The 15,051-nt window shown below is 37.6% G+C and overlaps 1 protein-coding gene across 1 annotated transcript in view; it reads left to right on the plus strand.

Moving 5' to 3' along the window:
- Positions 1-8,926: 8,926 nt before the first annotated feature.
- Positions 8,927-15,051, plus strand: part of Hook1 (hook microtubule tethering protein 1) — a 46,068-nt gene continuing 39,943 nt past the window's right edge. Inside the window, exons 1-2 of the mRNA XM_051188189.1 lie at positions 8,927-9,331; positions 14,592-14,677. Of these exons, the coding sequence (XP_051044146.1) occupies positions 9,269-9,331; positions 14,592-14,677 (149 nt within the window). The 5' untranslated portion in view covers positions 8,927-9,268. The remainder of the gene's footprint in view (positions 9,332-14,591; positions 14,678-15,051) is intronic.

A 15,051-nucleotide genomic window follows, 5' to 3' on the forward strand; every position in this document is an offset into this window, starting at 1 on the left:
GAATGTTTACAAAGGAGGTAAAATTAGAGCAAACTAAAGTTTAATTACAGTACAAAATTAATTTAATTACCAGGTTGGCTATTGGTTTGTCATACTAGTAATTGAAGGCAGCATAAAGCAGAGAAGTAGCTGCAAACCAGAAACTGCAGTTCTGATGTTTATATGTAGTTAGGCCATTATCACTGCTGTGTTCCTTATAGTTTCCTGCTTTATTTCATTTACTGCTCATTATTTTCTTTCTTCATCCTTTTTCTGCTTTTCATTTTATTTATTAAAACATTGGTAGAAAATAAGATACAGTTATGCTTCATTATTTCAAATGGAAAAGCTTATAATGTTATTGGTGATTGAGACCATATCTTTGATACTTAGGTGTGTTTCAAGCAGGTATCCATGATATTTATTTGCTTTTTAAGGGACTGTAGAGTTGTCTCAGTGGTTAAAGGCACTTGTAGATTTTTCAGAGGACCTGGATTGAGTCCCAGCACTCATATGACTCACAACCCTTGGTAACTCTAATCCTAGGTGATCCGATGTTTGAGGGCACACACATGCATGCACGAATAATACTCATCTGCATAAAATAAACAAATCTTAAAAACTAAAAAAACTGCTTTTTAGATCAAAGGTCTACAAACTCTTTTAATTATAATGTTAGCAAAAAAGGCACAAGTACTCACCTTTGGTTTTTTTGTTTCTTATGTCAAACAAAACAGTCCACCAAGAGAAGATATTAAAACCTGCTGGTTTCCTCAGACAGATAAACTAATATTAGCTTCATTTACAGTAAGAGAATTGAAAGTAAAAAAAAAATAGTTCAGGAACTTGACCAAGGTCCTAACAATAGAGAGGGGAAAACAGGGCTTTCTATCCAGCATTCCTTCTTAAATAACATGCTGCCATTGTTTCTGACAAGCCTGAAACAAGCTTTCCCATGGTTAGCATTGACTTCTGGCAGCAGACAGTACTTGTAATGAACAAGCCAACAAAGGCACTGTTCATTTGCAGATACTTTTCTGCTTTAAAAATATCAATACTACATATAAATGAAATGTTCCAGAGAACATTTGAACCTCACCTTCAATCAAAGGTTCATGCCTATGAAGTCAGTTGTACAAGGAAGTCATAACAAAAGCTTCTAATGGAACAGATAGGAGCATTAACAGAATTTGTTGAACTCGAAAGTCAGTAAGCTGACCTCACCTTCCCTGTGTGTGACTTAAAATACTATATTTATGGGGATGCTGGTGAGATGCTTCCATGGGTAAAGGAGCTTAGTGCCTGGCAACCTCACTTCAATCCTTGGGGCCCACATGGTGGAAGGAGAGAACTGACACCCTTGAGTTGCCCTTTGTTGTCCTCTCAATGATAAACAAATAAACAAATAGTATTTAAATAAAGCCAACTGTGATGTAACAGAAACCAAGGTATATATGAAACATGCATAATAAGGCTGTTTTAATTATTTTAGGTCCAGTATTTCACTTTTTACAAGAATGTCTCTGTTTTAACGATGGTCTTCAAATCATATTCTAAGGAACTGGAGTGTAGTGATGAAGCAGATGTTGAGAAACCCAGCCTTACTAATAAGCACCAATCTCAACAACACAGAACCCAGGCTCCTTGGAAAAACTTGCTGATTTGAAGACAGGGCCAGGCAAAATTCCTTCTGCAAATCATGTCAGGAAGTACCACCACAGAGATGTGTAAAATGTGAACAGATTTTCTATGAGCAGAACTTGACACACTATTACAGTGTGGTGTGATAGAGCTGGTAAAAGTACATGCATGGCTCCACACACTATTATAGTGTGACAGAACTGGTAAAAGTTCATGTATGGCTGCACACACTATCACTAAAAACTTAAAGGTTAAGTATAATTCAAAAGGGAGAGCTCTTTTTAAGAGAACCATGTCAGCTGGTTTCACATTCAAACAAATGTGGATGGAATCATGGAGACAGTAAAACACTCTTCTACACCCACAAGAGTGATCCTTGCTTCCAGCAAAAATGGATGCTAAGAGCCCTAGGAGGGAAGCTTTGGAGAACGATTCACTTACACAGTCTTAAGTTCCTTGTGTATTTAATCTCATGTCATATATACAAGAAAACTAGGTAATAATAATAGTTCACAAGGTGAGGTATGCTTTTAATCTTAGTTCTTGGGAGGCAGAGGTAGGCAGATCTCTGAGTTTAAGGCCAGCTTGGTTTACATATTGAATTCCAGGCCAGCCAAGAGCTACCTTAAAAGGAAACCCAGCTTAAAAAAAAAATCAAACAAAAGAAAGTATCAAAAGCTTAATACAATCAAGGTCCTTGAATCACCAAGTGTAATTAATGATCTTCTTGCTGCAGATTCTTTAATATGTAGCGATTAATTTCAATCCTCTGGAAAGAGGCTTTGCTGGAAAAACAGTGTTGAACAAAAAGCAATGCTGACTACCTGAAGTAACACGAGAGGAACAGCAGGAAATACAGAGTTGTTAAGAAGAATCACACAGGCTGTGTGTGTCACCCAGTAATTTGTGAAAATCTGCTCTCATCTCTTTTAGGATTGTCTTTACGAAGTTTAAGAGAGATTGGTTGGAAACATGCAGCTTGTGAACATGGGGACCTCTCTGTATCACCGTGCTTGTTTGTAAATGAAAGTGGGAAATATATCAGATAGTTGAATTGATTGATATGATGATCATATCAGACAAGTTTATTCCATCTGTGAAGCACTTAGAGTAGGACATAACACTTCATTCTCCATGAATTTTTGTATTATTGTTAATAATAGCTTCAGGACCATGTAAATGTATGCCATGTAATAAAATGCAGTTTCTTTTTTTGCTATATGGACTAATCCTTGTGCAGATCTTTTCTCCGTTTTCTTTTATTTCTTTTTATTTAGTTTAGTTTTGTTTGTTTTATTTTGAGGACAGCTGGAAAATATTAAGAGTCTTTTAAAATTCAGTTAAACAGCATCAAACAGCATTAAACAGCATTTTTCATAACAGGGTTTCTGCACAAATGAGCACTTTACATGTTTTCATGGGTAGTTCTGTCCCCTTTGTTCTTATAGACCAACTCATTATTGTGTACAAAGAACTAAGCTTCCTCTTGTGTTCTTAAAGGATTTCTTAAATTCTTTCTAGCACTTTGGAATTTTAAGACACATTATATTATATATAATGGAAAAGAACAAGATCTCTCTCTGTAGGTAAGTTCATTTTAATGTATTTTCAATTCCTATACATGGTGAATTCAAATACCAAATTGTTGCCACAATCATGTCACATATAATTTTCTCATATAATAAAATATAGCTAATATTTCCAACATTGCAATGGCAGTCCTTTTTGAAATTTGCATTTTATTAAGCCTGTTTAATATGCCTTTTGAACATGTCTTTATCCATGTTCCATTAATTTTAAATTGTATATTTTTAAGTATTAATTTTAGGAAACAATAGGCAGTAGCTTGATTAGTCATACCACATATGAAGCTAGATTATTCTTGCTTTTTATAGACAAGCATCTGTGGATTAAATGATTATCCACTATGTGCCACTGTTTGGTAGTTGTTTTGAAAACCTGCTTACCAGGATTAAAAAAGGAATTTTGTGCATAAAAATAGGTCACCGATAAGAATCATGAACCATTTCTCAATCAAGCATAAAATGGTGACACATGTTATGAATCAGGTAACTATAGATATGTAATACAATAGTTGAGTATTTAAAAGAAATTCTAGATGGGTTACATTTTCAATATATTTTACCAAATGCTTACTTTTGCCTGTTATTTTCAAATTTTTCAAATATTTGAAAATTTCCACATATGTATTTTTTCTCATTTGACTTATTTGGGACAAGTTACAATAGTTATTCAATTATACAGCGATTAAGAATTTTAGTAAACAAAATAGTTATGTTTGCTTTATTCAATAAGTATTAGTCTTCCCCCTGAAAATTTATGTTTACAATTTACCTTTTTGTTATTTTATTTTTGGACATAGTTCAATCTTAAATGCTCCAAGATAGCATTTATGTACATATTTCACATGACATCCTTACGTGAAACCATAACTATGGCTATAATCACTTCCTGCTTTGGAATCATCTCAATTTAACTCTGTATTTATGGTAACTTACTGGTAATTTATGGTCACTTGCCTCTCTGTTTCCTAAAACCATTCTGAGTGATGGGCATTCCTATTCTTACCCCCAGTGACTATGGAGGTACTACCATGCTGTGAACACTGGGATGTCCTTGGATATCTCCACACCTGGGAGTGCTACCAGGAGCAAGCCAACAGCAGGAGCATTCTTTTAAATCATCTAGGCTGTGAGGCCACCTTTCCAGGATAACCCACTCACCCACTGATCCATCTTCATTTAAACTCAGGACAACTTGGAAGGGCAATTCTAGTTAAGGTTAGATCAGATACAACCTTCACTGGGACTGTATTACAGCCTGTTTTGCCCTTTGCTCAATTCTGTGTGACTCCTTTCTCAGAACTGTTGGTCAAAAATATGGATCTACATGCTAATCTCATCAAGTATATTTTCCAGAAAACATTACTTAAAAAAGGAAGCTGTAACAACATTACTTGAAGTTAAAGTTTTTCCATATACAGTAGTTTTAGATCTCTTGCTCTGTTGATGTTCATCCTCCAATGGCAGAACTGTCTTTACCAGCTTGAAATTTGCATGGAAACCTTAGAATTCTCTTTGGCCAGTCCAACAAATTGGAGATGATATCAATGGTAAGCGCTGAGCTAAAATAAAAAAAAAATCTCTGAAACATATCTGCAAAAGCCACAGAGCAAAATTCCTACCATCCCTCCTTGCTTCCCAGTGAACAATGACTTTACAACAGGCAGTAGTTTCTGCCAATGTGAACAAAATGGGTATAACCCTTCCTGGCTAGAGTGAAGGAACCCATATCCTTGATTCCCCCTTTCCAGCCACTAACTCAGTGTTAACACTGAAAACACCCATAGCAAGGAAGTTTGTCCCCATCTTTCAGACTGTAAGGAAGTTTGTGCCCATCTTCCCAGACTGTCACAACTTTAATTCCACGTAAATTCTGTTCAAGGTTTGACCCATTGGTGGTAGGTAAACCTCAATGATGGATTGAATAAAGGTGATGAGCAAGGATTTTCATCAGACATAGTACATAAATTTGAGTCTTAGCACACCACTGCCAGCTCACGAGAGCTGCTTTTGTCTTGTACACATCCATTCATTTTTACTGACCTCTGGCCCCTGACTCACCATCCTATAGTCTCAAAGGATCTTCTCATCTAGGCGTACTTTCTTTTTCTGGCAAAGGTTTGGGCACATATCCCAACCTAAGCAATCAGACGATTTGTTTAAAATTTGAACCTTGAGCATGGCTCGGAGAAAGAGTAAGCAACCATTTTACTAAACTTATTCCATTTGCAGAGTCCCCCCAAAAAGTTCCCCATTCTTTTTGCCACTAAGATTAGAGGAGCTAACTTTGCCATGTTGGATTTTCAGCTCTTACTCTGAAATGGTGAATGCCACATTTCCTTCTAACACTATTAAAAATATACCTCCCACTCACTGTCAGAAATTCTCCAATAACATAGAAATATAATGGCATTATCCTAGTTCTCTATCCAGAGACTAAAATTGAGACAGTAAAATTAAGTAACTTGCTGATGAGTGCTCAGGCAATAAGAAAAGGTGGCAAGTTTCCATCACTCAAAATTGGTGTGTATTTTTAAACAATTCTCTTTTCAATTACTTTATGTATAGATACAAAAGTGAATGTGTATGTATATTCTTCTACAGTTGAGTACCTTACCATAGTTAGAATTTTCAATACTTTTGAACTATATATACTCCTGAGAATAAAATTTTACTGTAGCAAATTTAAAAAGACTATTAAGTAAAAAGATGGTAAGACCCACCCATTATTCTAGCACCTGTACATGCCAAATCATCAATACCAACATTTTCATCTATTTTAATTATTTTTTTCCTTCTACTTTCACCTTCCCCTTTTCATTTGCCTCTCTCATATGATATATGCATACACAATACACAAACAAATAGGGACCTTTGTACATAATGAGATCCTTGTTTTATGTTCAAATTTAATTATCAAAATTCTTTTGCATAATTAAATTTAGTTGAAATGTTTAATGGAGATATGAAATTAATCACTCATCTTGTAAATACTTTATCATTGCCCTTTTAGAATGTTGATAAGTATCACTGCAAGCTGATTAAGAGTAGATTCTGAGCGGGTTAGTGGTGGCACACACCTTTAATCCAAGCACTCAGGAGGTAGAGGCAGGCTGATCTCTGTGAGTTTGAGACTAGCCTGGTCTATAAGAGCTAGTTCCAGGACAGCCTCCAAAGCCACAGAGGAAACCCTGTCTTGAAAAAAAAAAAAAAAAAAAAAAAAAAAAGAGTAGATTTTAAAACTGAAACTACAGAAACTATAGCTTTGAAAAGTTTATAATCTTTTGAAATATAACTTTTTTTTTTCAGAAAGATTGTGCCAATTTATACTTGTAAAACTTTTTTCACCAGGTGGTGTTAGTACGAACCTTTAATCCCATCATTCAGGAGGCAGAGGCAGGTAGATCTCTGTGAGTTCGAGGCCAAGCCAGTCTGGTCCATATATAGTGGCTACTGTTTCACAGGGAAACCTTGTCTTGAAAAACCAAAAAACCAAAAAGCAAAGGAAAGCAAAACAAAACAAAAAACCAACAAAACAAACAAAAAACCCAAAGAACCTTTTTTCAGTGTTTTAAAATTACTTTTATTCAACTGTATGAAGTTGGACACTAATTTAAGAACAATTAGTACAAAGTTGATAATTCAAAATAACAGTTCATGGTATATTAGTTATTTCTTCTGTTCTATTATTATAAATTAGTGCAAGCTAACTACAGGAAGATAAAAACATATAGGATATAATTATTTTACAAATAAACATAATAGTTTTCTATGTACATATTAAGATGCATACATAATATTTATAATTTGTCTTATGGCTGATTATCTTATATCTACAATCACATTTAATGTAAATTATAATGATTTATTGATTTTAAAAACTTTTTATCAAATATTCTCCAGTGTTATGTTTACTAGATGCAACTTTTCTGTAACATCCTTGCTTATTGGACTAAGAGTTAACCAATACTTGTCATTAACCAATGTTATATTATATTTGATTATTTTATGTTATAATTTACATATAATTGATCAATCAATGCTTGTATTTGATTTACAATATATGTCAGTTCAGTCTGTAACTGAATTTGTGATTTCATAAGTGGAATTATGGGTTTGGAAGATATAGCTATTTTAAAATTCCTGGATGTTGGAAAGATGACTCAGAGTTAAGGTACTTGTCATTTTTGCAGAGGATCAGAGTTCTGTTCCTACAGTAGGCCACTTAAAACTGCCTGTGACTCCAGCTCCCCGAGGTTTGATGCCCTCTTTTGGCCTTCAAAGGATCCTCCACACATATTGCAGACACATAGGAATAAAATATATTTTTAATCTTTCTTGATAAATATATCACTTTTCCTAATTTTTTCGATGTATATTCATTTCACACTTGTCAAAATTAGTCTCTTATTGTATTTCAGTGATGTGCTTTTCTAACTTTTCAAATTTGAGATTTTTTTCATTTATTAATTCACTAATCACCCTCACAATTAATTTAAATGGTCATTCTTCCCTGAAAACTAATTTTCTATTTTATCTGGATCCTAGTAGTATAGCCCCCTCCCTGGTGATTGTCATTAAACATTTTAATAGCTCGTTCATCTGTGGGGTCTCAGCGATATGACCTAACATGCTTCTAAGTATTTATGATTACAGTAACTCATATTGAAAAGTTCACAATTTGCAATTCACATTATCCTCACAATGTATGTTTATACTTTAACTGGTCTTTAGATAAAACTGAGAGCAACAGTAAGTGTGGGGGTTGGGGGGAGACTCACAATCCTGATTCTTCAATTATTATGGCCTGTAGTTTTCATGAAGTTACATTATTGTTTACAGTGCCCAAAATATTAAGCAAGTCAAGACATTTTACAAAAGTTACGAGACAGCGTCAAGGGAATCAGCAAATGCCCTCACTGTATTTTTAAAACGAGACCGATTTATATTAGGGGGCTTATAATTGATCATTCCACAGTTTTGCTCTATGTCTAAATATAAAACTCGCAGGGGTTTAAAAGGACCAGCTGCTTAATGCTTCCTATGGGTTGATGGATTAACGAATGAGTGAACAGGTGAAGACCAAGAACAAGTTATTCTAGTTCCTTCCAATAACGACACAGGCTACCTTGTTGGTGTGCTACCAGCATTCTCAGTGAACACAGACAGATTTTTCAAATCCAAAAGAGTGGGTAGGGAACACAGATACCGCCAATGCTTTTGGAACGCTATTTCATTCTGCTATTTGAAAATGGCTTTCCCCTTTGCCCCATTTAAGATGAAATCACTCACAACCTGTGGATACTGTGAGCGCTTCTTTGACTTAGGCAGCATGGAGGTCTGTACTTTCCCTTAGGAAACACATTTCTTGGTCATGTCTTCGAATGAAAAACACTTCTTCCCAAAGAATTCCTAGGAGGAAAGCGCTTCCTCCTGCCTCTGGAGGTTTCAATCCACGAGTACCCTCGTGGGATCTGTGAGGACTGTTGGAAGCTGAGCAAGGATCTGCACGGGTGCTATCCTGGACAGGGGTGGAGGTGTGTGCACCTTGAGCCACCCACTACTGCTACCCTTTGGCCACCCGAGCCCGCGCAGGCGCGCTCTCCTTCCCCCACCCAGCCCCGCCCCTCACTGCACCTGTCAGGTCATAAACCTCCGCCCACCGACTCCGGCTCCTCTGGGCCGCCTGGGCTTGCCCCTCCTTGATTGGCCAAGAGTGCCCTGGAGTGCGTCCAATCAGCATCCCTTCTGCACGACCTGTTCCCGTTCCTCCCGCCCTGCCGGCCTCGCGGGCGCTCAGCTTCTTTGTGACTGGTGCTCGCAGAGGTCACTCAGCGCGCGGTGTGGGATCGGCGGGCGGGGCTGGCTCAGGTGCCCAGGCACGGGACGGACGCGGTGGGCGAGGGGGCGGTCGCGTCGCGACGTCGGCGGCGTGAGGCTTCGCGCGTGAGCGGCGCGGGCGCCGGGCCTGGCTGCCAAGCTCCGGTGGCGGGCGCGCAGGTCGTTGACGCGGGCCCGGGCGGGGGCGCGTCCGTCGCTGAGCGCGGCGTCGAGGTTCTCGGACGATGGAGGACCCGCAGCCGCTGCCACAGCCGGAGCTGCCGCTGTGTGACAGCCTCATCATCTGGGTGAGTGTGGCCGGAGCGTGCCGGCGAGGCCACTCGCGGGGCGGGCTGATCGCGGGAACCTCCGGCTGCCACGTCCACCTGCTTCGCAGCCTTTCCCGTCCCAGACCGGGCCCTCCATCCAGCCACAGCGCCCCACCTCGCACAGGTGGCTAGGACAAGCTGGCCGCCTCGGTTCCCAGCTTGCTGTCCCTTCGGGCCCACAGTTTAAGACAGATGGCCAAGCTGCCTTTGCTGTGGGAGCTCTTTTTCTCTCTGCCTCCCCTTCCCTTCTTAATACCTTTTCTTTTAAAGTAAAGAATTGGCGTTTTTTGTTTACGCTTGCTCCGTGTGCAGGGTTCATTGGTGCAGACTTGACAGGCTGACTCTGTCCTCAGTTTTTTCCCACTGTTCCAATGAGCGAAATGGTTTCTTACCTGTTGGAACTGTCTAGATAGGACAGAACTGGCATCCAGGTGTGATTCCTAACCTTTATTGTGCTAGCATATAGTACTTGACGCCCCACAAACTGCTGTTAATGACTCGCAAAGGCTCAGCCCAGTTGTGCAGTTTTGTGGAAGGCGGGCTGTCTGATTGGAATGCAAATAGACTGGATCAGGAGGATTACATTCTCCAAGAGATTGCCTAGGCATCTCCTAATGCAAGCAAATCCAACGGACAAAAAAGAAAGATCACTGTGAGTGTTTAAAAATACGAAGTTACTTTTGCACTTTGGACTTAAATAACAAGTTTTAAGCAGAATGATAGTAGCTGGGATTTCAGGGTTTAAAGCATTTAGCTCATTGTCATTTAATTAGTGTTTAGGTTTAGACATTCTGTTTAAGATTGTCAGGAGAGAAGGCAGTATTATTTTTAAAGATCTGCTTTGTTTAGAAACAAATGGCTAATCATAGGCTAATGGCTAATCAGTTCTCCAAGTTTGTGGTCTGATCATGACTGAAATGGTAAGCTGTTCTTTATGATGTCACTGACTTCCCTGTTAGGTGGTGAAACACAAGATTTTCCTAAACTGCCTGGCAATATTTTAAAATGTTATGACCATGTCCATTCTTAAAGCAGTAATTATGAACTTCCTACTTTGTGCTAGGTTGTCAGGATTCAATTTACCTGCAGAGCTGTGGGTAACTATAATGGAAGGCAAAATTCCCCAAGATCTGAAAAAAAATATAAACCAAATAAACCAAACAGAGGACACTTGGTTTCCAGTTGCTAATTGACTTCTGCTAAACCAGGCTGCTGTATACCAAAGACGAACCATTGCTGTCTTGCAGTTATGCTGTTGTGGCCAGATAGATGAACCTTTCTCGATAACATTGTCCAGTTTGGTGACTGAGCATAACTTGGTAGCTATATTACTTAGGAAGATTCGTGGACACACTCCTTTGAGCTGAATCTTGGTTTTTAGGCAATCTTGTCTTTGGATCTAGCCTTATAACCTATTCCTTCCAAATCTTCTAGAGCATTGCTTTATCATTTATTTTTCCTTTGTTGCTTCTACTGCCCACCCAATGGAACGAGGGGTCTCTGCAAGTGCTCCACCAATGTAACTGTATCTTCAACCTCCATTTCACTTAAGTCAAGCATAGTCTAAAATGCTCAGCATAGCCTTGAACTCACTATGGCTAACAGGCCTTTCCGAAGTTATCTAGTAGTTTACTGCTTGGCAACAGATTTAGTTTTGTTGTGACTATAAGAGGAAGACTACTCATTAGGATCTCAATATATTGAATCAAAGTAGAGTTGTCTTGGCCCTGCCCTTTAAGAATGGTTTCCCACCATTAACTGGTATAGACTTCTTGTCCTGAATTTTTACTTGCATCATGGTTTCAAGTAGTAGAAATCATACGAAATCAGTTCCAAATCCAGGGAAGAGCTATTAGGAGTCATTAGTATATATGAACTCTATTGTCTATAGCCTGAGGGGAAGTAGTAGATGATACACTTCAGTTTGTGTTTGAGAAGAGCTGGCACTGTTTCTAAGACTGAAAGAAAAACAAGTTGTAGTGGGGAAGTCATGCAGGTGAGCAAATGGCTGGAAACATTGTGGGTTTTTACCCCAGGAGTAGGTCTTCCCTGAAGCAGAAGCATCAAGAGGAGCTGGCTAGGTCAAGGGTGTCTTTTGGTTAACTGTCTTAGATTTTATGATTTGGATGTTTCTTTTAAATAATTCTTAAAATATACTGCTACTTAGAAAATACAAAGTCAAAGGAAAAAAATGTAATTAATGTGAGAGGAAATATGTGAGGTTTGAAGAAATGTTTTCAGATTCCATCTGGATTTTAGTGTTATGAGGTTCTTTTTTATTTGTTACTTTGAACTTGGCATTGGGCCAAATTATTTTAATAATTTTTTGCTATAACTTTAGAAGGTAAGAGTAAAAGCAAACATGTGTAATCTGAGAAAATTCCTGATCAAGTTATATCTTCAGATTTTCCTATTTTTATTTTTTGTGTGTATTTTCTTTCTGTGTGTATGTGCATGCTTGTACACATGTGCTCACACTCAATGCACTCATGCTCAGTGTGTGTGTGTGTCTATGTATACACCTGCTCTCATGTTCATTATGTGCATGCCTAGTGCCCAAGGGGGCCAGAAATGGGCATTGTATCCCCTCAGACTGTAGTTAAAAAGATGGTTGTGAGCTGCCATTATAAGTGATAGGAATTGAACCCTATTCCTAGGAACAACCAAGGCTCCTAACACTGAGCCATCTTGTCAGGCTCATTAAAAAAAAAAAAAAAAAAATTGTTGTTCTCAGTTATAAAGCTTTTCAGTTTACCCAAGTGAAATTACATTCTGTAACCTACTTTCATCTGCTTTTAAGAGGAAAAGTTGATACTGACTTAAACATAGTACAAGAAGGCAACTCCGTTTCATAGGTACACCTTATGTGTTTGTTTACATTGCTTTTTCAAACTTCTTAAATTACATCCAGCTATTGTACATGTGGAGATGGGGCAACTAGAGGGAGCTTCTTCTCCTTGGGGTTCTAGGAATTGAACTTGAGTCAAGGTTGATAGCCAGTGCTTTTATTGCTGAGCCATCTCACTGACTCCAACTAGAATATTTTTGCCTAATATTCTGAAATTGATCTTTTAACACTACTGATCATATCTATTTTGTAAAACATTGATGATATGTCTTCAAGTTACATATAAAAAGTTAACATGTAAATAGAAAATGTTGGCAAATGGTAGCCACAGTGTTTTCCTTTGAATGGTACTGTAGTTTCTCTTCCCCAAGTATCCATCCAGGTACAAAATTCTTGTTTCACATCTCATACACTTCATTCATCCTATACTCTGAGCTCACATTATATATGTCCCGGTGCTGTCCATTTCATAAACAGGATGGTTGCAGGAACCTCCTAACTCATCTCCTGTACACAAGCACATTTGATACTCTGTGTTTCTATTTCATCTCTCCCTTCCTTTCCTTTCCTTTGTGATTCTGTATTTCTCTAAAGCCAACACTTACAAGAATCACCCTGGACTTTCTGACTTAATGTGTCAGGAGATTTGAGCATGTATTTGCCATGTAATATTGCACTCCAAGAAAACTTAACTTGTCCAGATTGTGTAGTGGCCATTGAGCACACAACCATGTGCAGACATGCATGTAACTAATTATGTTTCTTTCTTCACTTAGTTCTCCCAGTTGTCTTCTGTGGTAGAAACTTTTCTAGTTATTTCCCATTACATAGATGGTTTTACTAAGGATAACATGTAGTCCAACCTGTTTGCCACAATCCTTCAGCATCCTGACTCCTGCCTGTCTCTTGAATCCTCTTAGTTGACAGTCCTTTCCCATCCTCCTTAGTACTAACAATGCCATGATATTGAAATGCATGCTCCTTAAAAATAACATTTTTTCTCTTGTATTTGTATGGTAAAAACACTCATATTTTCATGCTTCCTTCCTCTGGCCCTTGACTTCAAAGTTTTGGTGTTTAACCCTCAAGCCCTCCCATCCAGGAACTTTTTACAAGAAGGCTTTCCTAAATTACAAATTGTGATTAAATTAATTGATCCTTTTTTTCTGATTTGAAAAATAATTATGTATACTGTGATTTTGAACTAATCATGTTGTCTCAACATGACATGTGCCATTTTCTTTTTTTATATATAATTCTTAATGATAGCTGCTTTGAGGGAGAGGTGATATTTTTCCCCCTTGCATTCTTGTCTGGTTCTACAGTGTCCCACACCAAGTAAGAGCTCAAGTAAGTATTTCCATGTGATTTTAAAGCAGTGATAGCTAGCCTTAGTCTTCACATTCCATCTTTCTTTTGTATTAGAGAAACAGGGACAGATTTGTTGCATATCTAAGTACACAAAAATCATAATGAGTTATGCTGGAATGGAAATTTATGGACTTTGGCAGTTAAAGGGTAAATTTGAGGATAGTAAATGATTAGTGAAGGGGATGAACATGTATAAAAATCATAATGAATTTAAATATGAGTAGAGACATTTCTATGAATTTATATGATCCATTTTAACTTTTACTTTGCTTTATAAAATTTATCTCATCTTGAATTTGCTGTTTTTAAGAAGATGTCAGTATCCTTCTTTCTTAAAGTATACATGAAACTTTAAAACTTATTTCTTTATTGTGTTTGTGTAATTGTTTTCACACATGCTATTGCTGGAGTGTGGAGACCAGAAAACAACCCACAGGAGTTGGTTCTCTCCTCTACTGTGTGAATTCTGGAGATTTCACACAGGCCATCAGGGTTCAGCAGCAACACCATCTTGTAGGCCTTGTGAATATTTTTAAAACCAACATTTGAAATGTTATTGATAACTGAAGCCATCCTATTGAAACAACTCAGCTGTTTATGTTATATGGCTAATAGTTGGACAGTCCTTTCAGAACTCATTCATATGGTAAAAATAGTTTTGGACCTAACACTTCTAACTTTTATTGTCCTATGAGTACCTTTGATGAAATTTTAGTTAGTAATTGTTTAGTTATCTTGAAGTTCTTTCTCTGATGTTCTCCTTACAATAGATACAGCTAAGAGTTTGTATTATTCAAAAATGCTGAAAAATTTTATACTTAGCACTACTGTGTTTTACCATATTAGGCTTGACTTTATGTAAAAAATGTGTTTATTTTTATACATATTTTATGCAGCTATAGAAATATAGTTTTCCACCTGTATTTGAACAAAACAAAATTAATTTTAGTTGCATTTTATTTATTTTGTATTATGTAGGGATAGTACAACAGTAAGGTGATTTGTTTTGTATCATTTTAGCTGCAGACATTCAAGATTGCCTCACCCTGTCAAGATGTCAAACAGCTGACTAATGGAGTGGCCATGGCACAAGTTCTTCATCAAATGTGAGTAGTGACCAAAGTATTCAGCCTAAGAATGTAAACCCAGTAGGAGCTAGAACTTGTATAAAGGTGATTGAATCCAGTAGACACAGTCAGACATATGGCACCAAAACATCCTCCCACCTAGGGAACAACAACACCTTACTACCTCATGATTCCCTGCTTGTTTGTAAAGATTCGTTTTAACCAAATGATTGATCAGATGATTCAGATTCAAGGAGAAAAGTCTAAATGAATGATAAACTTGCATGTAATTCCTACAGATGTGGGTTGTCTTTTTAGGGCTCTTTACCCGAAGAGTCTTAGAGACTATTGACACAGAAGGTTCTGGATGTAGAAAAAAATCTAATATTGAAATAATAGTAATTTATGAATCC

The sequence above is a fragment of the Phodopus roborovskii genome, unplaced genomic scaffold (assembly GCF_943737965.1).
Source record: "Phodopus roborovskii unplaced genomic scaffold, PHOROB, whole genome shotgun sequence".
NCBI lineage: Eukaryota > Metazoa > Chordata > Mammalia > Rodentia > Cricetidae > Phodopus > Phodopus roborovskii.